The sequence below is a fragment of the Sus scrofa genome, chromosome 13 (assembly GCF_000003025.6).
Source record: "Sus scrofa isolate TJ Tabasco breed Duroc chromosome 13, Sscrofa11.1, whole genome shotgun sequence".
In the NCBI taxonomy this organism is placed as follows: Eukaryota; Metazoa; Chordata; class Mammalia; order Artiodactyla; family Suidae; genus Sus; species Sus scrofa.
The window spans coordinates 81,409,045-81,433,946 of record NC_010455.5 but is presented as its reverse complement, the minus strand read 5'-3'; the positions used below and the strand labels follow the sequence as shown (position 1 = coordinate 81,433,946).

At 45.8% G+C, this 24,902-nt stretch overlaps 1 protein-coding gene and 1 pseudogene across 1 annotated transcript in view; both read right to left on the bottom strand.

Moving 5' to 3' along the window:
- CLSTN2 (calsyntenin 2) overlaps positions 1-24,902 on the bottom strand; it is a 672,110-nt gene that overhangs the window by 27,402 nt on the left and 619,806 nt on the right. Inside the window, exons 9-10 of the mRNA XM_021071127.1 lie at positions 23,588-23,750; positions 7,770-7,936 (exon numbers count right to left, since the gene is read on the bottom strand). Of these exons, the coding sequence (XP_020926786.1) occupies positions 7,770-7,936; positions 23,588-23,750 (330 nt within the window). The remainder of the gene's footprint in view (positions 1-7,769; positions 7,937-23,587; positions 23,751-24,902) is intronic.
- On the bottom strand, positions 3,926-7,050 carry LOC110256510 (annotated as a pseudogene).

Genomic DNA, 24,902 nt, shown 5'->3' with positions numbered 1-24,902 from the left:
TCAACTTTCCCTTTGCTATGGATTATGTCCATATGCACCTCTCACAATGAATGAGGATGCCCCTTTTCTCAAAACCTGAGCAACAGAGCATGCTGTCAAACTCTGAGATTTGTGCCAATTTGATAGGTGATAACTACTATCTTAGTGTAGTTTTATTTTGCATTAGTCTTTCCATGAAGTAGACTCAGTAGGTTTTCAAGGGTTCAAGGGAAAAAATCTATATTGCCTTTTCCCTGATAGGACTCGTATGTCTTTATAAGAGCTCCTCATTCTGTGTCTGGACCCAGGCACAGGAGGTAGATGACTCAGAAGCACTGTGGTGCCATTGTGTCACAAATAAGTCCCTTGCATTGTGGCCCCAGCCAACCAACAGCACAGTCTCTCTCCCTCTCAGCTATCATGAGTGTTCATTGTTACCTCCTCCTTGAAGCTTCCCCAGCTTCCCTCACTTAGGTTCCTTCCAGGCTCCTATAGAGCTAATGAAGTGGCAGCATAATTTTTATAGTACAGTGACCACGCCCTCACTGAAGTCAGGGGCTCCAACTCTTATTCCTGAACCCCAAAACCTCTTCCTGGCACCTGGGAAGGCCCTGTTAGATGAATGAGTGAATGGTTCCCTGACCCCCATTTTTCTTAGTAGCATCTCCTCAAAAGGACTCTTTTTTTCAGTCACTTGTCTTTCCAGTCAGGCCTTGGTGCAAGTCATCATCAGTGCTCACCACAGCCCATTCCTCCTTCCTTCCTGGGTTTCCTGGAGACTGCACTTCCCAGCTGCCTTGAGCCCCTGAGGCGGGGCCATGTGACTGCGGTCTGGCCAATGGGATGTGAGAGAAAGTGAGGGAGGCACCCTGGGCTGAGGGCGTGAAGAGCCCTGCTGGACCTACTAGCCTTTTTATTTTCTTTTTGACATTTTAGGGCCACACCCAAGGCATATGGAAGTTCCCAGGCTAGGTGTCAAATCAGAGCTATAGTTGCCCATAGCTCATGGCAACACCAGATCCCAAACCCACTGAGTGAGGCCAGGGATCAAACTTGCATCCTCATGGATACTAGCCAGGTTCATTACCACCAAGCCACAGCAGGAACTCCACGAGCCAACTTTTTCCTTCTCTGCTCTGGTGGCCTACGGCGTCCTAGGCAGGAAACCTACCTTATTTCCCTGACTTAGTGTGAGAGAAAAATAAGCATTAAGTGATAGAACTTTTGGAGCCATTTGCTATGGCACATGCTCAGCCCACTGGAAGAATTCATCCCTTCCCTCCCAGCTGTGAGCTCCACTTCTCCAAGGCTGTGTGGCTCTTTGGAAGGTCGTGGGCTGTGTGCACTGCCATACCCGGTTCCAGCACAAGCTACAGAGCAGTTTAGGATTATTTACTTCCCTTTTCTGGGCTTCATTTCCTCATTTAAAATAATGGAGATATTAATATCTACCAATCTGGAGCTTAAATGAGATAATGTGTATAAAGTCTTAAGCACTTAAAACGCTGTTCAATCAATAATAGTTTTTTTTAATTATAACTCCTCATATTTCTGCACTGAGTCTGCCTGTGCTGGTACCACTGCCCTCACTGTTCTTCTTGCCTTATGATCCAGTTCCCTCCTGTCCATAAAGCTCTGAGCAGGGTCTCTCTGAGCTATGACCTCTGGTCACAAGCTCTCTTCCCTGTGATGGATGGGTGGGGGGCGTATGCACCGGTGATGCCACAGTTGGCCTCTGGTTGGCTTCTCTCTTGCTGTTGCTGACTCAGCTTAGCGTGGCAGCTCAGGGGCGGCCACACGCTGGTGAGTTATTTATGGTTCTGAGTATTTTACAAACCATCCATTTCTGATTTGAGCAGATTCAAGGTCATTCTTCTAAACACACCACTTAAATTTCCATGTGTCAGAGTTCCCCTGATGGCTCAGTGGTTAACAAACCCGACTAGTATCCATGAGGATACAGGTTCAATCCCTGGCCTCATTCAGTGGGTTAAGGATCTGGCATTGCCATAAGCTGTGGCATAGGTCACAGACGTGGCTCGGATCCCGGGTTGCTTTGGCTGTGGTGTAGGCTGGCAGATACAGCTCCCATTAGACCCCTAGCCTGGGAGACTCCATATGCCACAGGTGTGGCTCTAAAAAGACAAAAGATAAGACAAACAAACAAAAAAACCAAAAAACAAACAAACCAAAACCCAACACGTTTCCATGTGTTTTTCACTCCCCGCCCCTGCACCTGCCAGTCCCTGCTATAGCAGAGTCCTGTGGTGCTGTTTCTGTCTGTCTGTCTGTCTGCCTTCCCCAGCGGACTGTGAGCACTTTGAGGGCGGCGTCTACTGATTTCTCTCAGCATCACCAGAGGGTCCAGCACCTGACAAGCATGAGATAGGAAGATGCCCTCAGCATGAGGGCTGAAAAGGAAAACCAAGCAGTTCTTCCAGAGGGATGGATGGGCAGCGACCTGTGGCCTCAGCGGAAGGCATTCCCACTGCAGCCCTCGAGGGAGGGGACAGGTTAGGGAATGTGTTGCATCTCTAGTTAATGCCCATGTCTGGCTGCCAGAGTAGCGCAAAGACTGCTGCAAGGCATGAGATGGACAGTGGCCCGGTCATCAGTGCAGTTTTTGCTGGATCAACAAAGCCTTCCACTGAGGTAGGTTTTGTCTGTGTGTTTGTGTTGCCTTTTGCAGCCTGACTGAGGGTCGGTCTCTGATATTGTGGGACACAGGGTCGAACTGGCATTCCCATAAGGGCAGGATATGGCTTTCTGAGGACCCAGCAAAGGGTGACAGCATTCGCTCCCTCTGGAAAGCTGGATTGTAGCCACAGTGGTTCCTTTTTTGAGCCACGAAGCAGTTAGATAGACGGCCTTTGCAGAATGGACAGCTGTCCTGGAGGGTCAACTGATGTCACCAGCCACACAGCAGGTGGGACATAGGTGAGGTTCTTGCCCAAAGCCCTTGCCTGTTCTTCAAGGACAGGCTGGCCATGGGCCTCCACACACCTCACTCTTGGACTCCTGCCAGCCACTTTGGGCTGGGTCAAAAGAAGATTTGCCACAACAGAGGCTTTTCTGTCACGGCTGTCACCTGGGCTTACTCTTCAAAAGAAGCTGAAACAGCAGTAATGCCAAGTATAAGGCCAGACCATCAGGAGAAGGGAACTGTGATTTGTTGAGAGCCTATTAGGTTTTCTGGGGGAAATCTATAACTTTTCTACCTACATGCATGACTTTGCTACATCTGCTATTATAAATATGTGTATGGATATATAAAACCATATATACTTCAATTCTTACATCACTACAAAATAATATGAAGTCCATTTAACACATGAGGGAACTGGGGCTTAAAGGATTAAAGAATCTTGCCCAAGGTCACTCAGCTCAAATATCCATACTCTGCTTTGAACTTAGGAGTGTTTTGTCCCAAAGTCCTTGTAATTTCCCACTCTCCTATACTAGAGATGACAAATTGGCAGGGATTACGTACGCTATGGAAATCAGAAGGGAGTATTCCTCAGGAATGTGGTGATTCCACACTGTCTTATATGGATACATAACAGCAACCACCTCGACCATTTAATGACTCCAGACATACTAGAAAGATATCCAGAAATATGCATGATCCAGGGGAAAACAAGCAAGAAGAGGAACTGGCATGGGGCCCTGTGATTGGACAAGACATTTCCTTAATCATGGGAGGCTCTCACTTTAGGCTAGCCAGAGAGGAGGGTGAAGGCCAGGAGCCAGTGCAGAGAATACTAGTCATTAGTCAAAATGAAATGAGAGACAAAGGAGGTGGGGCAGGTAGGAGGCAGTGTTAATAATTTTCAAGAATGACTTATTTATTTTTTTTGGCCACACCCATGGCATATGGAAGTTCCTGGACCAGGGATGGAATCCGAATTGCAGCTGAAATCTATGCTACAGCTGCAGCAACACCAGATTTTTTTTTTCAGCAAATAGCTCAGCTTTTTATTATTGAATGTGTTATAGAAGTTTAGTCAGAAAGACCAAAGACCATATCATCATCAGACTCCTCAGATTCTTCTTTCTTTGCTTCTACTTTCTTCTCCTCAGCTGGGCAGCAGTGGTGGCTGGGGCAGGACCTCCTGCTGGTGCAGCACCAGCTGCTAGGGCAGGTCCTCCAGTCCCCACATTGCAGATGAGGCTCCAGATATTGACATTGGCCAGAGTCTTTGCAAACAAGCCTGGCCAGAATGGCTCAACATTTACACCTGCTGCTTTAATGAGAGCATTGATATCCTCCATGACTGTCACCTCATTGTCGTGCAGGATGAGGGCAGAGTAGATGCAGGCGAGCTCTGAGATGGAGGCCATGGTGCGGACGAATGTTAGGTGGGGGCTGCCTGGCGTGGTGCTAGTAGCCAGATGAAGTGAGGGCCTCACCCCAAAGTGGCCTTAGCTTCCTCGGAAGGACCGAGCACCTTAGCGGTAGCTGAGGAAAGGGGCAACACCAGATTCTTAACCCCCTGCACTAGGCCAGCAATCTAAGCCATGGGGGCTTAAAGGACTAAAGTACCTTGCCCAAGGTCACCCAGCTCAAGTATCCATACTCTGCTTCTTAATCCACTGTGCCATAGCAGGAATTCCAAGAATGCCTTCTAACCTGAGATGGTGGTGTGAAAAAAAGAGCCTAGACTTATTTTTGACAAGTCCCTGAGCCCTAATCTCCTTATTCCTGAAACAGGGTCATAAATTTAATTTGTTGTGAGGAGTAGGGGTAATGAACTTAAAATAGCCCCCAGTGGGTGCACGGTAAATTGTGTGTCTTATCATTAACTTGTCACACAGCGCTCTAGTTCTTGCCTGTTGTGCCCTAAGGATGGAAAAGGATCATTTGCAGTGATTGGTGATAAGCAGGTGGTATCCTAAAAAGTCCGATTAGCCTCCTCCACCCCCTACAGCTTTGGGTGCCACTTAATTCAGCACATCGTCTTTCACAGACTAGGACTGCTAGGTAGGAATTGCTGTGGTTCTTTATTTATAATTCTAAGTATGTGTGGCTTTTAAGGCCAGTGTCTTTGATTTATTAGTCCTGCAGTGCTTGGGATCCTGAAACTCTGGCACCATGGGATGATCCAGAGCGTAGAAGATCCACTGAGAGGCAGGGAGGAAAGCCAGAATCAGAGAGGGTTGGAGGAGTGATTCCTGCATAGGTGGCTTGACAAAACACTAAGAGAACAATACAAACAATAGGTCAAAGATCAAATCCTAGCCTCTGTACGTGAGGATATCTGCATGAAGTGTGCCACGTACAAGAGGCGTGCATGGGCCAGCTGCCATGGAATAGACCAGTAGTGGCCTTTGCAATGCAGGTGGTCTTGTGAGTTTCCTTCAAGGGCACCTGTGTATATGTTTCATGCATGTTAAACAATGTTCTGGAAAGCCATTCTTGCTTTACCCTGCCCAGGTAGCCCTCCCATCTTCCCCTCTGACCCAGGCTCCAGAGTAAGCATTCTGAACCCCACACCTGTCAAGATTATGCTCCTTTATGTGAGGCCCTTCAATGGATGCTTGTTGCCATCAGAGAAAAAGCAAACAGCAGACATTAATGAGGCGCCATGACATAGTCTGTGCCCACCTCTCTGGTCCTACTACCTACCTTTCCTCCTGAAGTTTGAGCATTTGTCACACTGGCCTTCAGCCTAGAGTGATTGCGCTGCCCTCTCCCCCACCACTGCCTGTCTTTTTCCTGGTTGGTTCTTCCTCATCCTAAACAATACGAGGAAACTTCACCTCCCCTACGAGCCTTCCTTCACTGCCGTTCCCCCAGGTTCTGAAACTCTGGAGCAGAACTGCCTAGGATCACATTCTGGCCCCACTCACCACTCACTCTGAGATCCTTGGCAAGTTTCCTTTAGCTTCCAGGCCTCAGTTCCTCATGAGCAAAATGGGAATGTTTATAATACTTTTACCATAGAGCTGTTCTGGGGTTTAAGTGAGTTAAACCCATAAAACTTTTAGAACAGTGCCTGGCACCTGGGAGACCTTCAGCATATGTTAGTGCTAGTATCACTGTATCATTTATTGTACTGGATGACAGGTATCTGCTTGGGGCATTGAGTTCCACAAAGACAATAAGCTTGGAGCACTCATTTTTGTGTCCTTCTACCCAGCCCAGAACTGAATTATAGGGGTGTCAATGGAATGTTTGCTGAAGTGACTACAATGTAAAGAACAGCATGATGTGCTTAAGTCACAGTGGATTAAGGATACAGCGTTGTCTCTGAGACAGTGTGGATTTGCTTGGAGCAGTGGGTTAAGGATTCAGCATTATTATAGCTATGGTGTAGGTTGCAGCTGTGGCTTAGATTTGAACCCTGGCCTAGGAACTTCCATATACAGTGGGCAAGGCCAAAAAAGAAGGAAGGAAGGAAGAAAAGCATGATGTGCCCAGATCACTGGTTCCTCCAAGGCTACCCCACATCAGAGCCCCATAATAAGTAGGTCGCTAACAGCATAAATGAGAGGGCTCTCTTGTGGAGGAAGATGAACCCCTGTCTAGGAGAGGCAGGCCTGGGGCAGGAAGGTGAGGGAGGGGGCTCCAAGGGCAGTGCTGAGTGGGGACAGGAGGCAGTGGGAAACCTCTGCTCTAGCCGTGATTTTCTTGGGAAACCCTCACAGCTGCTGGGGCCTTATGGGGCTGTCCTGTGTCCCTGGAGGCAGAGGGTGGGCCGCCCAGATTTGCAGAGAGGAGACGGAGGGGCTGCCTGCTCTCACAGGAGTCTGTTGTACTGAGCAGGGGCTGCCATGATGTTTACCCTGGTCTTTGCTCAGAACCCCAGGGCCCAATGGCAAATGCTCCTTGGTCCAGGTGAGATCAGTGCTTTACCCGCCCATAGTGGGGGGTGCTTGATGAGAACAGTCAGCTACATCCTGCCCTCTCAGGAGGAGCTTTTCTCAAAATGTAGCTTGGATTCCCTTGGATCACTTGAATTTTTTTTTTTCTTTTAGGGTCATACCTGAGCCATATGGAAGTTCCCAGGCTAGGGGTAGAACTGGAGCTATAGTTGCTGGCCTGCACCCACAGCCACATCAACTCAGGATCCGAGCCATGTCTGTGACCTACACTACAGCTCACGGAAATGCCAGATCCTTAACCTACTGAGCAAGGCCAAGGATGGAATCTGCATCCTCATGGACCCTGCCTCCTTGCTTGGGTCCTTAACGCACTTGAGCTACAATGGGAATTCTGGATCATGTTAATATTTTTATTTTGCTTGAATGACAAAAAATCATGAATCTGCTCATATTCCTATTGATGGCTAGACATTGTCTGGAGCCAAACCTGTGCTTCAACTTAACAACGTTAAGACCCAGTGACCCCTGCATCTACTTTCTAATTCCACCCACCCCAGAGTAACCTTCCTCTCTCATTAGTATTTTCCAGGGTCCACACTTTGAATTCTATTTTCTTGTATTTCTGCAATGCTCCTTCAGTTTCCGGAGGCAAATCAACAACAAAGCAAAACCACCACCAACCAGACAGTCATCAAGTAGAACTGCCTCCTGGTAGACACTGAACAAGTGCCTGCTCTTGTGCACAAAACTGATTACACACAGGGCTTCATCTAGGAATTTTAGGAGATGGCACAAAGTCTTTTGGGGAGTCAGAGTCCTGAATCTCCCCACCATGGCAGCACCTCTGCTGTGGCACCATCTCTGCCACATGGCAGGAGGTAACTCCTTTCAAGAGTGCCCTGGAGCTGGGCAGCCTCACCTCAGCAAGCCACATCTTACTGGAGGCCATGTGGCTCCTTCCTTACCTTTATTCCTTGGCCCAGGCTCTCCAGGGAATTGATATCCAGCCCTTCCTTGCAGGCCTGCAGGCAGGAAATCACCTTCTGACTGTCCATTCTGCCCGGGCGGATGGTGAGGCTGGCCAGGCTGCCGTGGAAGAATTGAGCAAAGCGTGGTTTGGTGACTTCTCCTCCTAAAAGATAGAGAAGTGCCATCGTTTTCCCTATGGAGACTGGGTAGGAAATTCCATTTCAAGATGCCATGGGGAGCTGGGGACTCCGTGGCTGTGTCCCCTAAACCTGAGCTTTTCCTTTCAAGTGGTGAGCGCAGAGTTGTGAAGCCAGAATCTCAAGAGGAGTTACCGGCTGCCAAGACCCTGGCACTCCCCAGCTGCACCTACTGAGGAATCTGGAATTCCTGAATTTTAAAACCTTTACTTTCAGAAACATTTACTTTCAGAGGTGTGAAATAGTAGGAGAGAGGGAAGCTACCAGTGGTAAGAGATGGACTGTGTGCCAGGCTGTCTGTTGGCGACTTCACCTGAGTGAGCCTGCAGAGAAGGGATCCTTGCTTCCAGCCAATGGATGAAGAACCCTGAGACTCAGAATGGTTGAGGGACTTACCCCAGGACACACAGGTACATGCTGGGGCTGGTTCGTTAGGCCTGGTCTGTCTGAGTGCAGAGCCAGCATTTGATCCCCTATATTCATTCCATGGAGAGGCTGGCATGTAACTGATGGGTCCTAGAAACCCCAGGTCCCTGGGCTCTGCCTCTCTGGCTGGTGAGTTAATTTCACATCTGTTCAAATGTAGGTTCTTCGGCAGATAAGGGTTTCCTTGATTCTTTTCTACCTCTGACCTTTTTCTCACCACCTAAGAGCTTTCTGCTGTTCCCTTTACTGGCTGAGCTGTCTGTTCAAGGCAGCTCATGTTGTGAGCAGCCTCACCTCCTCTCATTTTCTCCCTCATTTTCTTAAAAGCCCCCCCTAAGGTCCACTGGAAGCCTCATCTCCTCCAGGAGGCCCTCTCTACTGGCTTCACCAAGCACAGGTCCCTTCTAGCCCTGGGCAGCCAATGTCATTGACAATCTTAGCCTTGATCTTGCACTTCTGGTTGTTAAGAAAGGTAGCTGAACATATGGGAAAGATGGATCTGGGTGGAACTCCAGCTTTGCTAATTCCCCAGGGAGGTTCTGTAGCCTCTGACTCTCCACTTGCTTATAGGGGATGCTGCTGGGCTTTGCTTCCTGGTTCTCCTACACTGTCCCAGCACCTGGTTCTCCTGCACTGTCCCAGCACCTGACTTCTGTGGCCCCCTCCCAACACTGCCCCCGCTATGTGCTCCATGAGAAACTTCCCTGTGAATGGCTTTCCCTAGCACTCGGGAGGGCAAGTTTTTGGAAGGTTCTGCCAGGGTAACATCACAGTGACTCTCTGCCCTTCAGTGAGCCATGTTGTATCAGCAGAGTCTGGACTCAGCTGGGAGGCAAAGGGCTGTCCACTGCATGCTCAGCCCCGGGGGAGTGGGTATACCTGATGTCTGTGTGTCTACAGTCTTCAGCCTTCTCTCTGCTTAGCAGCTAAGCCTTCATTATCCCAACCCTCTGTTATAGTTAATCATTCCTTGTATTTCCTTGTTGAAATTACTGTGTAGTTTCTCTCTCCTGACTAAGTCCAGACTGATAACACCCTCTACATCTGCACGCACGCCTTTGCTCACATCCATTCCTCCTCACACTGAGATACCACCTTCAAACTGCTCAGATCAGGCAAATCCCACTGGTTCCTCCAGCCCCATAAGGCCCCTGCCCACCATGCCCTCTCCCTGCCCTGAGCCTTGGAACACCGACAGTTCATTTTAATGTACCACTCACACCTCAGCATTGGTAGTTAATGTACGTGTGTTTTATGTCTTCAGTAGCCAGTAGGTGGCTCTCAACTTTGGCTGCACATTTTAATCACCTGGGGAAACTTTAAACAGACAAAGTGATTTTCTGGTGCGGGTCCCACCTCCAGAGATTATGATCTAACTGGTATGGGAGGTTTTTTAAAAATTTAATTGAAGTGTAAGTTGATTTACAACATGGTGTTAGTTTTAGGTATACAGGAAAGTGATTCAGTTATATATATATATATATATATATATATATATATATATATATATATATATACACATATATTTCAGATTCTTTCCCCTCATAGGTTCTTACAAAATATTGAGTAGAGTTCCCTGTGCTATACAGTAGGTCTCTGTTGGTTATCTATTTTATATGCAGTAGTGTGTATGTGTTAATCCCACCTTCATAATTTATCTCTCCCCTCCACTTTCCCCTTTGGTAACTATAAGTTTGTTTTCTATGTCTGTGAGTCTCTTTATGTTTTGTAAATATGTTCATTTGCATCTTTTTAAAACCATTCCACATATAAGCGATATCATAAGATATTTGTCTTTCTCTGTCTGGCTCGTTTCATTTAGCATGATAATCTCTAGGTCCACCCATGTTGCTGCAAATCACATTATTTAATTCTTCTTTATGGCCTTGTAATATTCCATCATATATGTGTACCACATCATCTTTATCCATTCCTCTGTTGATCTTCTTCAGGTGAATCAAACATGAAGCCAAAGTTAAGAACCACTGGGCTATAAGCTTCTTGAGGCCAGGCTTCTTCAACTCTCTCCTTTGTTCCACCTGCAGGCTTATTCTTGTCCTTCTTCACACACTGCCAGAATTTATTTGTTTAAGTTTTTCTCCTGGATGCAGGGAGCACACATGCATGATTCATTTCAGTGAAGACAACACTGAACAGGTATTAGGGGCCGAGGGCTGCCCCAGGCACTTTGCATAACTTGGCTCACTTATCCCTCTTAACAACACGGGCCCCTGTCCCTGTGTCATCGGGCATCCTGTATCCTCCCTGACACACAGCAGGCACTTGATAATTGTCTGCTGAACTGAAGGAAATGGTCTGGCAGAGCAGTGGAGATTGGTGTCTCTCTAACATCCATCTCACTCCTGCCCTTTGCCACAGAAGCCCTGGGGTTTAGGGGTTTGACTGAGTTCCATGGATGGATTCTACTAAGTCAAATCTAATTAGCTTATCCTGTCTCCATTGCTCCAGTGACTGAATCAGGTGTGGACTTGGGACCCCTGTACCAAAATGAGGCCAATCAGCATCTAGCATGCAGAAAGCCACAGGGGTTGGTTCAGGGATAATCATGAAACCAAATTTAGGCCAATGAGATCAGCAGAGAAGGTGACTGGCAGACTCTAGGAAAAGAGCTTCCATCTTTGCTCTAGAAAGTTCCTGGAAACTACTCCTTCTCTGTTTCCCTGGAGATCATGATGTGTGGATAGAAGACTGAGAGCTGCTGCAGCCATCCTGCCAGCAAACCAAGGACAACCAAGGCCATGCCTGGAGGAGGGCTGGAGCCAGAGAGTACTGCAGGCTGAGTGAACCCCGGGCAGCCCTCTTCACTGCTTCACTGTGGGTGTCTTCAGCTGTGGGAGCCAACCATCCATCTTCATGGAGAAAATATTTGCAAATGAATCGAATGACAAAGGATTAATCTCCAAAATTATAAACACCTCCTACAGCTAAATACCAAAACAAACAAACAAATAAACAATCCCATCGAAAAATGGGCAGAAGATCTAAACAAACAATTCTCCAAAGAAGACATATAGAAGGCCAAAAAAAACATATGAAAAGATGTTCAACATCACTCATTATTAGAAACCACTATGAGGTACCACCTTACACCAGCCAGAATGGCCATCATCCAAAAGTCTACAAACAATAAGTGCTGGAGAGGGTGTGGAAAAAAGAGAACCCTAGTACACTGTTGGTGGGATCATACATTGGTGCAATCACTGTAGAAAACAGTATGGAGATTCCTCAGAAAACTAAAATTAGAACTACTATTTGATCCAGCAATCCCACTCCTGGGCATCTATCCAGAGAAAACCATGACTCAAAAAGACACATGTACTCCGATGTTCATTGCAGCACTATTTGCAGTAGCCAAGACATGGAAACAACCTAAATGTCCATAGACAGAGGAGTGGATCAAGAAGATGTGGTATTTATACACAAAAGAATATTACTCAGCCATTAAAAGGAACGAAATACTGGCATTTTTAGCAACGTGGATGGACCTAGAAATTATCATGCTAAGTGAAGTCAGCCAGACAATGAGACACCAACATCAAATGCCATCACTGACATGTGGAATATGAAGAAAGGACACAATGAACTTCTTTGCAGAACAGATACTGATTCACAGACTTTGAAAAACTTATGGTTTCCAAAGGAGACAGTTTGGTGGGTGGGGCAATACGCTGGGGGTGTGGGATGGAAATCCTATAAAATTGGATTGTGATGATCATTGTACAACTATAAATGTAATAAACTCATTGAGTAATAAAAAAAAAGAAAAAAAACACTACAAAAAAAAGCTCTGTTTCAAATCTTAGAAAGAAAAAAAAAAAGCTGTTTTGACTTGCACTCTGGTTACTTGCCACCAAAAGCATCATCACATTGGAAATGAAAGAAGTCTCTATTGAAGGGCTCAGTCCACAGATCTGGCTTTGAGGGATGACCTGGGGTGGGTGTTGCCTTGGGTCTGTAGGGGAGCCAGCTTGGGGCCTTTCCATTTAGACCCTCGAAGCCCTCAGGGCTAAGGTGTCCCTCACAGCCATTAGCATGTTCCTCGCTCAGCAAAGGGATGCTTCTGTTAACCTGCAGGAAGAAGGCTGAGACTGGATCTGAATGGTAGAGCTGCCACCCTCCAGGGCATCCAGGTGGTCATCTCTCCCTGCCTTAGCCCCCACTTTGAGTGGCAGATCCAACCACAGCTCTCACTGGGCACAAACTATGTGCCCAGCATGGTGGGAAGTCCTCACCACACATTATTTTAGGAATCTTCATCTAACTCTTGGGGGGTAGGTACTTATTCTAGAGTTACAGAGGAGCAAATTCAGGCTTGGAGAGAAGGAAGTAGCCGAAGCCACATGAGTAGAAAGTGGTGAAATGTGGGCTTCTAAAAGTACATCCATCCAAGCCCAGGACCAGCTGGGCATCCTGGTGGTACTGGGCCACCAAGCCTGAAGTATGGCCGGGAGAGAACCACTGCAGTCTGCTGTCCAGGCCCCTTCAACTGCTCACTCAGCTGCTCCGTCCCTTTTTTCTTTTTCTTTTTGGTCTTCTTAGGGTCATACCCACAGCATATGGAAGTTCCCAGGCTAGTGGTGGAATTGGAGCTGTAGCCACTGGCCAATGCTACACCCACAGCAATGCCAGATCTGTCACAGCAACACCAGATCCTTAATGCACTGAGTAAGGCCAGGGATCAAACCTGCATCCTCACGGTTACTAGTCAGATTCATTTCCGCTGAGCCACAAGGGGAACTCCCAGGTGCTCTATCTTTAAAGGCCACACTTGGTGACTCTCCTGGATGCCAGGACATTTTCCTACACACTATTTTTTTCCTCAGAAAAACATCCATGTTTTATATTTTTAACTCAAAAATCCCAGATCTGTGGTGCACTCTCTTAGTAGCTTGGCTCTAGGAAAGCCATTCGATTAGCATTTTGCCTTAGGAGGCCAGCATAAAAGTTGAAATAGATTTGCACCCAGAGGTGGTTGTGATGCAGGATTTTAAAAAATAATATATACATTGAAAAATCTCTTCTTTTAATACCTAGAGTGTCTGCATACACCACATGGCTCCTCTGTTCACATTTAGACATACACACGCTTGTGAATTATTTTAAGAAAAAAAAAACCAACCTGATTTCTAACACAAAGAACCTTTGCTAAATATTTGCAAACACGATTTTGGATTCCTGAGGCTACATCTGCACACATTTTTAAAATGTTTGCTGTCTGCCTAGCCTTCTGTTCAAATCAGTTGATTATAAGATGGGACCGTGTTCTCCAGGAGCTTACATTTAGTTGGGAGAATAAAGTATAGATACTGGGAAAGTAAAATAAAAATATGAGTAAATTGCCAGTATAGTAGATGTTCTAAAGCAGCGAATGATTAATTTCCAAACACGTAATATAAATGACGTGTTCAATAGATAAAAGGGGAAAAATAATAGTCATGATATATTAAGTCCTAAAAACATAGCAAGCAAATTCTTTCATATGCTATTTTATTTAATACTAAGTGGCAGGATAGATAGGGAGATAGATAGTGAGATCTTATCCTCTCCTCTGATTTCCTCCATCTTACCCTCCACTTAAACACAGCTCTGCCTTGTGCCCATTGCCTAGGAAACGGCTGTGAAGGGAGGTGGGATTGGGGGGGGCAGGTGGGGCTGAAGCTGAGTCTCTTTCTCAGTTTCATTTCCAGAATCCAAAACCTTTAAGGAGGGTGGGGAAGATGTGGGTATCTTCAACATTTGGGGAAAAACAGAGGAGGAAACTCTAGCTTCCCGTGGTCTAGAAAACGATACTTCAGGCTTAGGGGTGGCAGGGAAGAGGTGGAGGATAGAAAACAGAGATTCAGGGTGAGGGCACCTGAGACCTGCCACCTGGGTTAGCCCTGGAAGGGGTGTGTGATGTTGGGAGGGACTGTCAGCCTGGCGCATCTGGACAGATAGATCATAGATGGTCTTACAAAGACCTTGAGAAGAAGCATCAGTATTTCTGTGCCCCTAAATAAGGCAAGGAAATACGGAGAGCACTGATAGCCCTGAGGGACCATTAATGAAAAGAGATGGACCCATTTCAGTGGACGCCCGCATGGAAAGATGACTGGAAGCACTCAACATCCCAGCACCTTACATATCCCCCTGAAATCAGTTAGCACCTCAAGGAAATGGGAGCATTCCAAATTAGCTGTGGTTAATCTCCCCTACTCAGATGGAAAAGAGGGCATGGAATGAAACTAAGATGGAGGTGGAAAAACTACTTTTTTCTTTGTGAATCCAGATTCTCTCCCACTAAACGTATAGGTAGGTTTTCAAAGTTAGGTAACTTTCAAAGTTAGCTAACTTTCCCAAAGCTGCATAGGCATAAATCAGTGAAGCCCAGCTTCAAACTCAGGTCTTGTTTGCTCCCAAGCCTTAGACTTACAATACATACAATGAGATGTAGCCGTTAGGGTTCAGGGAGGATTTCTTGGAGAATGTCCTAATTGGGACTGGAGGGGACTAACACGATGCTGGGGGAGAATGTCCAATTATACTGGGTTCTGTAGACACTGAATGGCTTCAGCAGAAACTCCCAAAGCTTTGTGTCAAGTCTGCTGGGAAACACAATTGTCTGGAGAAATAAGAGTATTTGGCAAATGTGACTTAATAAGCTGGACTTATTCTGAGCCACAGTTTGCACTGAGAATGAATTCTTCCTCAGCTTTCTTTCCATTGAGAGGTGGGTCCACCCACTGTACACCTAGCTATCGAATCAGTAATATTCACTTTTCTCTGAGTACAGGATCTAAGTGTGAATGTACTCAGTCTCTGCTCTTTGCAAAGTGTGTGCAGAATGTTGCTGGTCTTTTTTCCCCCTCCTCCTGTCATTCCCACAGCTATTTAGTCTGAGAAACACATGGAAAGGAGTGGAGGCCACATTCCCTTTCACTAGAATTGGATGCTGCTCTGCATGTGGCTTGCGGATGGGGATGCCCCTCAATGAACACAATTTCACGGATGGTTGGGTATCAATTTTGAGCAATGCAAATGGTGAGACTGTCTGAAATCTTACTTTCTCTCATTTCTTCATTTCAGTGATGGAGACACCCACGGAATGCGAAGACTAAGCAAAGTGTGTAACAGACCCCAAAGTTGTGGCTTTAAAGCTGTCCACACAACCCCTGGGGGATGAACCCCTGGGGACTGAGTCCCCGGTGGTTGCAGGGACTTGGTGTGGATGCTCTGCCTTCAGGGCTGGCCATGACACAGTCTCAGCAGGCTTTCTCTACCCTTCAGGGTTTTTTTTTGTTTTTTCATTTTTGGCTACCCTGTGGCATATAGAGTTCCCGGGCCAGGAATCGGATACAAGCCGCAGTTGTGACCCTATGCTGCAGCTGTGGTAACACCACATCCTTTAGCCCACTGTGCTGGGCTGGGGATTGAACCTGTGTCCTGACACTGCAGAGATGCCACTGATCCTGTTATGCCACAGTGGGAAATTCAACCCTTCAGTTCTTACATATCCACCTCTCCAGCCTTTCTATCAAACATTTACACGGCATGATCTAAGTGAGCAAAACATCCAATTTATGGGATGACCTCCCAAAGTCAGGACTCGGTGGTTGCGGACCTAAATTCACGGAGCTGGAAGGGCCCTCATATATCACCCAGGATGGCCCCTTCCTTCCTCCAGGAGCACAGAGGCAAGACCCAGTCTTCAAGATCCAGAGCAGATAAGCAGCAGCAGTGAGGGTTTGGAATTCTCTTTGCACTCCAAACTCAGCCCTCCCATGAAAGCATAATGCCCATTATCTTCGGCCTCAGCATGATTTTGTCTGACCTGTGGGTAGGGAGTCTGGGTAAACAACTAGACCACAGATTTCAGAACCCTCTGGTCTTCCTCACTTGGCTGTGAAATACCCTCTGGACTTACATGTCCGCAGGAACAGAGGTGGTGAAGCAGCATAATAAAGGCCAAGCGCTCTGGGGAGCACAGCCTTAGGTGCAAATCCAGACTCTAGGTGACCCTTCCCAAGCTACTCATCTTTTCCGAGTCTCAGTTTCCTCATCTGCAAAATGGGGATGGTAACCACACCCATGCTGTAGGGTTGTTAAAGAGAAGACAAGCCAGAGCTTAGTGAAGGAACTCAAAACTGGCAGCTAACTCTGGTGACAGCAGGAAGCAAGAAACTTTGAGAAGAGATGTGTCACGTGGGGCTTCTTTTCTTTAAGGTAGAACTGAGTTTATTAAGGACAGCCTTTATTGTAACCACTCTCACGTGTAAAAAAAATAAAGGGTGATTAAATAAAATTGAGAACTCACTTGGACATGCTGTTTGGCCTTTCACTGGCTGGGCTAAAGGGTGGGAATCTGGCCTGATTCTGAATCAACTGGTCAGTGGCCTCTTTCTCGCTCTTTTTTTTCCCTCCCTGCCTGATATGTCTCTCAGAGAAGCTAACATGATCCTGTTTTTGCTCTAAGACTCTTGTCAAATTTTCTAATTAACCTGATTTTCAGAATAAGATTCAAAGTTAAAATAACTCAGTTATACTGTGTTCCCACACATGAATCACTGAATTTTAAAGATGACTTCATCTGCGTTGTCTTTAAACCAACACACCCTCATTGAATGAACCTCAGCGCCTAGAAGCATCTTTTCTTGGTCTTTTTAATACAGACAGTGCCAAGAGATACCCTGTTAGTCATCCCTGTGTGTCAGACCATGAACCATATGCCTTTGTCAAAACAGACTCAAAAATGGGATATAATTCAATAAACATTATCACTGACCTTCTCCCAGACAAGATGTAGGAGGAAGGAGGAGGGGAGGGGAATCTTGGAGAGCAGGTGGTCCCTGCCTTCTACAAACTCAAGTCCTCTTAGGGGATGTAGACCTGCACTGATAACTCCAATGACATGTTTCCCAAACGGTGCTCCCAGAACACTATTTCACAAAGAGTGAGTTCCATGATGAAATAAGATTGAGAAACACAGCTTAAGTAATGTCCAACTGAGTTGCTTTTCTTGGTGGGCTTTTGAGAGCTTTGAATAAGTGACTGTGCATTGTGCCTCTCCAATGTGGGGCTGTGGGGATGGCTTACACCGTTTCCCAAACCTGACCTTGGCCTCTTTGAGGAGGGGGTGGCCCAAGATGCTGAGCTTCACAAAGCCCTCCCTGAGAAACACCATTTGAATGTAAGGCAGGCTATGCTAGCACGTGCCTCTTTTTCCCAGCGGCAGAGACCCCAGGGATGTAGAATAATTTTAACACAGACTTTATTAAGAGAATTTGTACTAAATTATACCAAGCTTATTAAGTGAAAGCATGTACTCCACGTCTCTGTAATAATTTTAGTGTCTGGCAAAAAAAAAAAAAAAAAAAAAAAGACCTGAAAATGTATACGAGCTCTCAGACTCCCCTCTGTCTGAGGATCAGAGGCTATTGACTACCACAACCCTTAGGGTTAACCAATTTATTTATTTATTTATTTTAGGGCTGCACCCACATCATATGGAAGATCTCAGCCTAGGGATCCAATGGGAGCTACAGCTGCCGGCCTATGCCACCGCCATAAGCAACGCCAGATCCAAGCTGCATCTGTGACCTACACCAAAGCTCATGGCAACACCAGATCCTTAACCCACTGAGTGGGGCCAGGGATCGAACCCAAATACTCATGAATCCTGGTCAGGTTCTTAACCCACTGAGCCACAATGGGAACTCCTTTTTTGATCGCTCCTATCTTTGCCTTGGTTCCTCGCAAAAGCCACAGTGGGGTTCTGTGTCTGTCCCTTAACAGGTCTGCATTTTTAGAACCATCCCTTTCTCTACCTCTCACTGCTTTATTTGTTAAGCAGGGAGTAGGACTCAGCCAGACCAGGAGCTGGTCTAGAAAGCCCTCCTCTTCCAAGACCAGGGAGGTGCCACGGTCAGGAACAGGCAAAGCTGGACACTCTAGGAAGCCCGAGGTCCAGAGCACTGGGGGAGAGTCCCCAGGAGAGGTAAGAATGAGACAGTCTCTGGGGACAGAGCCACAAATGGGGAAGTGTGTGATGAGCTCAAGCAGGGAGCAGGATGGTACCTTCTTGCACATGTGTCTAGAACCATGCATCTTCCAGCATGTGCAGCCAGTTCATTAAAATAATGCTTGCCCTGATGGCATACAAAACAGGTAGCACAGAGCTGCTCTGGTCGTGGTGTTGGAGGAAAGGGGCCCTGGGATGCCACCTGCTGGGGCATTTCTCTGAAACCCCAGGGGCCTCCCTCAGGCCCTAGTCTGGCCTTCTTGACTCACCCCCAAGACAGCTGGGTTACAGGCCCACCCAGTGTAGAGGTCCAAGTGCAAAGCAGATGTGATTATTCAATTTTTATTATATATGAGAAGAATTTGAATTTTTGTTAGAAATGGATGACTAGGCGCTCTAAGGGAAAGGACAAATTAATTAGCCTTTAAATGATCTTCTTCCATGGTGTGACCCAGAGAGAGACAAGGGACCTGGTATTTGCCTAAAGGCAGCCGTTTCTGAGATGGCACAGGCTAAGCTTGAGTTCATCCTGGGAACACTGACATGGAGCATGGAGGTGATGGCAAGGTGGTGTGTACCGGCCACACAGAGCAGGGAGGACTCTCTTGAGATGTCCTGACTTCAAAAGTCCATCTCTGGAATGAAGATATGCTGCCTGCTCCAGGTTGTGCTGGCCACATTTCTTTTTTTGCCTTTTAGGGCTGCACCTGTGGCATATGGAAGCTCCCAGGTTAGGAGTCTAATTGGAGCTATAGCAGCTGGCCTACACCACAGCCGCAGCAACTCAGGATCCGAGCTACATCTGTGACCGACACCACAGCTTCTGGCAATGCCGGATCCTTAACTCACTGAGCAAGGCCAGGGATTGAACCTTCATCCTCAAGGGTATTAGTTGGGTTTTGTTAACCACTGAGCCATGATGGGAACTCCCTGGCCACACTTCTTAAATGTAAATTAAGTCTCAATTTTTTTTAATTGCTGGAAAAAAAAATCAGTGAAAATGAAATTCCATTGATGGCTATGGCTTTCAGATTCACTAAGAGGATGTAGTGTGCTAATTAGGGCTGCAGAGCACTGCCCAGCAACAGTGCTGGAGCCAGTTCCCAGAAGCACCCAGCAAGCAGCTGCAAGCACCTTATTTTCTATTCTCATTGTTAAACCCTGAGTGGAAATTTCACAAATGGGACCTGGTTCCCTTGCCAACCTCAAAAGTACCTGAAAAACTCCCCACAATTACAGGCCCAAAGCAATCAGAGGTTCACACAGCAGGATTATAATATGTATATAAATGGACTTCAGAAGGTTTGGAAACATGCTGAGATAAGGGCTGCATTATAGGCCATCAATTTCATAGCACCATGTTCAACTGAAAGACCTTTCAATGTGTCCTTCTAAGACAAAAACATGGCTCCAGGGAGGATATAAATATTCATGAGAATCTAAACTCCAAACAAGGCAGGATGGCATCCCGTGATCTGGCCTTAACCCCTCTTCTCAGCCTCCTCTCCACTCACTTCTGTCCAAGTATGTTCTAAATGATAGGGCACCTAGAGCATGCCAATGTCAAACTTCTCTGCCATGCCACATACTGCTGCCTTCTCTCTTCCTAGTGAACTCTTAGGCATCCCACAAAGCCCAATTTTAAAGATTTTTCTCCTATACTGAAAATTTACCAGTATCATCCTTTTCAGGGCAGATACCCAAATCTTTTCCATGCCCAGAAGCCTGGATGATGTAGGCTCACACCTACACCACCATCTTCCAGTACTTGTTTCCTGACTGACTTTTGTCCAGCCTCAATGACCTTTGTTTTGACCTAGAGATGGACCTGGGAGGGCAGGGTCTGTGTGAAGGTTAGTCCTAGGGAAGGGGAGCAAAGTTGATGCATGCAGGGAGCCACAGGAAATCTGGAATCACTGAAGCCAGAGTGGACCAAGGTCTTGCTGACAATCTGCCACATTGGGTTTAACTGCAAGGACGTGGAGGAGGGGACCAGCAGATATTTTCAAATTTACACATTCTTTTGACTGAAGCATGCCAAGCGCACTCCATGTGCCTGTCGCCTAATCTTTATAATAACCCTGTGAGGTAGGTATTATTCTAGATAAGAAAACAGATGAGAAGGTAGGAGCTCAGGGAAGATAGGGAGTCTGTTGGGTCCACACAGCTAATAAGTGGCAGGGCTGGGATTTGACCCAAACTCAAATTTTTTATAACTCAAAAGTGGAAACTCTTTTTTCTTGTTCTATTGAGAGTCAGTTAAGGGAATACACAGCAAGAGATTAGCAAAGGTAATTGCAGAGTTCCTGTGGCTTTTTGATTCCAGAGTTGCTAGATATTTCAGAAGGTAAAGGGTTTATAACATTTGTATCAATACACATCAACTCCTGCATTTTACTTCCTTCTCAGCTATGTGGCTGCTCTGTCTGCTTGGGTCCCAGGCTGAAGGAAAAGCAAAGAGGAGCCCCCATCTTTCTGCAGTAAATATGAAGTGAGAATTGCTTTTAGTAACTGAGAACTGGGGCTTGATTGTCACTCAGCACAACTTAGCATATTCTAGCTGATTCAAAGAATTCATCTTTATTCTTTACAAAATCACTTTTTATTTTGGTGGCACTGTTCTACCCATTTGGCATATAACTGGGAAACAGTGGTTTTAGCTGGCCTGATGCAGTCAGGGGTGGGTTCCCATGGCAGGCTGGGGTCACAGGGATCCAGATGTAATCTCTCAGGGCCTCTAGGGAAGAGTCATGGCTAGGTTCATGGTGAGGACATGACTAGGGCTCCCTTATCTTATGGGCAGCACCCAAGCTATGTTCCAAAATATTCACAGGCTAGCTGTCTGGGGCACTGAGCCACAGGAGAGGACCACTGCTCTAGCACAGTTGGGTTAGGTGAATAGTGACTCCTGTGCAACTTCTGAATCAGTGCCGTGCTATACTAATTTTATGGACTTTTCCCGGATGACTTAGTCTTCCTTTCCTGATATCCTGAGGAGTTCTGCAATATTGAGGAAGTGCTCATCAAGTTCTACTGAAATGGTTGAGAAACTTTTTACTATCATGTAACATAGGTCAGACTTCAAGTAGTGACTTCTCAAAAATACACTCTTATACTCAATGATAGAAAAGAATGACTTAATGCCATCTGCAGAAACATGGATGGACCTAGAGATTATCACACTAAATGTGGTAAGTCAGACACAGAAAGACAAATATCATATGATATTGCTTACATGTGGGATTTAAAAATATGATACAAATGACCTTCTTTACAAAACAGAAAGATACCTGCAGACAGAGAAAGCAAACTTATGGTTGCCAAAGGGGAAAGCAAGGGAAGGGTAAATGAGGAGTTTGGGAATTAACACATATACACTACTATATATAAAATAGATAAACAGCAAGGACCTACTGCATAGCACAGAGAACTATACTCAATATTTTGTAATAATCTATAAAGAAAAAGAATCTTGAAAGAGAATATATATACGTGTACCACACAGCCATACAAAAGAACAAAGTAATGCCATTTGCAGAAACATGGATGGAACTACAGACTCTCATACTCAGTGAAGTCAGAAAGAGAAAGACAAATACCATATGATATCATTTATATCTGGAATCTAATATAGGGCACAAATGAACCTTTCCACAGAAAAGAAAATCATGGACTTGGAGAACAGACTTGTGGTTGCCAAGAGGGAGGGGGAGGGAGAGGGATGGACTGGGAATTTGGGGTTAATAGATGCAAACTATTGCCTTTGGAATGGATAAGCAATGAGATCCTGCTGTGTAGCCCTGGGAACTATATCTAGTCACTTGTGATGAAGCATGATGGAGGATAATGTGAGAAAAAGAATGTATGTATATGTGTGACTGGGTCACCTTGCTGTACAGTAGAAAACTGACAGAACACTGTAAACCAGCTATAATGAAAAAAATAAAAATCATTATAAAAAAGAATATATGCATTTATATATTCAGATACATATCTATCTGAATCACTTGGCTGTACATCTGAAACTAATGCAGCATTGTAAATCAACTATACTTCAATTTAAAAAAATACACTCTCTTCCCTTGTCTCATTCCTGCTTTACTTCCTTCTTGGGTTTTGTATCCCTAGTGCTCCCAAGGCTACACATGTGCCCTTCTTTCTATCTCCTCTTGCATGGAGCTTCCCAGAACTCACTCTTTGTCCCCACCCATAGGAGCCTACGTCTCTCTTAGAGGGAAACAGCTCTCTGAAGGCATATTCTTATACCACAGTCCACTTTCCCCCTCAGCCCCATGGCAAATGGTCAAGGTCATAAATCTTGGTCAAGGTTCAAAGAATCTATCAACATGAGTTTGAGTCATCTCAAAGTGCTAATCTGCTTATTTGGGGAGCATTTTACTTCCTCTCTGCTTTCTCACTGGTATTTCAAAGCAACCCAGGTGTTAAGGGAGCAAAACCAAAGATACCAACAGATCTAAGTGGGGAACAGAAAGGTTACATGCGTGCTCAGAGAACTTGTTTTCCTGCTTCCAAAGAGGAGACTTGCCTGGATTTGGGGACCAGAGGAGAGGCAGCAGGCGAGGAGGTAAGGAGGGGAATAGAGACCATTGAGTGAGAGGCAATAAGGAGCTTCTGTTCTGGGGAGTAGGGAATGGGCTCAGAACTGAGCTGAACTTGAGAGTGGCCTCCCTTGGCCTGGAGCCTATGGATAATCCACAACCCCTGCCACCAGAGCCCAGCATATTTGCGAGTTCCTGGAACAGAGGGGTGAGGTCTTGGACAATTTGAATGGGGATAAAGAGAGATCCTTGGCTCCTGACCAAAGTAGCTATCAACAGAGCCAACTGGCAATTTTGATACAAGATTCCACATTCAGGCTTTTATCTATACAGCCCAGTTTGAAACCAGATAAGGTTCCAGAACAATAAAAGGCATTAGCAACTCAGAGGCAACCATGAAATTGCTCGTGTTGATCTCAAATCAAAATCTTGTCTCAAGCCAAATGCTTTATTATTACACAAGCTTAGTGCCTGAATTAATCTTTCTAAGTCCTGCTTTATTAGTAAATTTTCCTGGCTGATTCTCATACCAATTGCTTTGCCCTTTTCTCTGTCAATTATCTTTCATGGACATACAGAGATGGGCCAGGGAGAAGGGTGGGACTTAGGGTTACCTTGCCAACAAGCGCCGACTGTAAGTTGCATGGCTATATGAGATGGATGAATGGGCCAATCGTTGGTCACCAGGTATGGTTCATACGTTGCTCCATCCATGTATAGGGTAACCACAGGAAACTCCACATTGATGACATAGTAATGCCATTCTTTGTCACAAATCTAGTGAAAAGAAAGAGAAGCAACACTTAAAATTGAATATGCAATGAACCACCAGACTTTTATTCTAGTTATGAAAGAGGAAAAAGACTTTTTGGGGGTCAACAATTTTTATTGCAAACAACTCAATGAACGTAATGGTTGGATATGCACTGAGGTTATAGGAGCTCACATCAAACATGATGGGGCCAACTATGGGGTAGAGGAAGACCTGAGAGTCCAAACATCAGGCAAATATTTGACTACAGGTGGATTATCCTGGGCACATAATTACCAGCTGTCTAGGCTGGCAGATTCTTGGTGGACAGGTGTGAGTTGTCAGTTTAAATCTGCCCTGTATGAAATTTTACTTAGTTCTTCACTAGAGAAGAATTTAAATTGAAATTGCTTTCCTAAGCTTTGGGATAGAGGCAGCTATAAAAAGAAGAATGCTAGTGTGCAAGTAGATATGAAGATGAATATCGAGAAGCGGAAGAGGAAGGGAAAGAGAAAGAAGAAAATCGAAGAGGAAAAAATTCTGAGTTAGAAAGGAGTAAGGGGAGGAGTTCCCATTGTGGTGCAGTGGTAACAAACCCGACCAGAACCCATGAGGATGTGGGTTCCATCCCTGGCTTCTCTCAGTGGGTTAAGGATCTGGCGTCGCTGCGACCCAGACACAGCTTGGATCCCTGAGTTGCTGTGGCTGTGGCATAGGCTGGTAGCTGTAGCTCCTATCTGACCCCTAGCCTGGGAACTCCCATATGCCACACCTGTGGCCCTAAAAAATAGAAAAAAAAAAAAGAAGAAGAAGAAGAAAAGGAAGAAAGGAGTAAGGAGAAATCAATGAACATGGAAGGAGGAAGAAGGATGTATTTCAGAAGAACAGGAACAACCCCCAATTCCTTTGTCTCTGTATAAAGGCTCATCCAAGGAGCTGTTGTAGTCTAACAACTTTTGCACCTGGGAACCAGACCTTGAGATACCAATTCTTATAGCACCATCCAAAACAGAAACCAATATGGTGTGTCTTGGGAAAGGACATAGGAAGCATAAAAGGTGGCAAGGGTGGAGAATGGCATCCCCTTCCTCCCAAGCAACTGCCTTGGAAATCATGTCAGACCCTCTCTCCTCCACGCTCCCTCCCCCTCAAAGTCCTCTGCACCCTGTGGAGTCTAC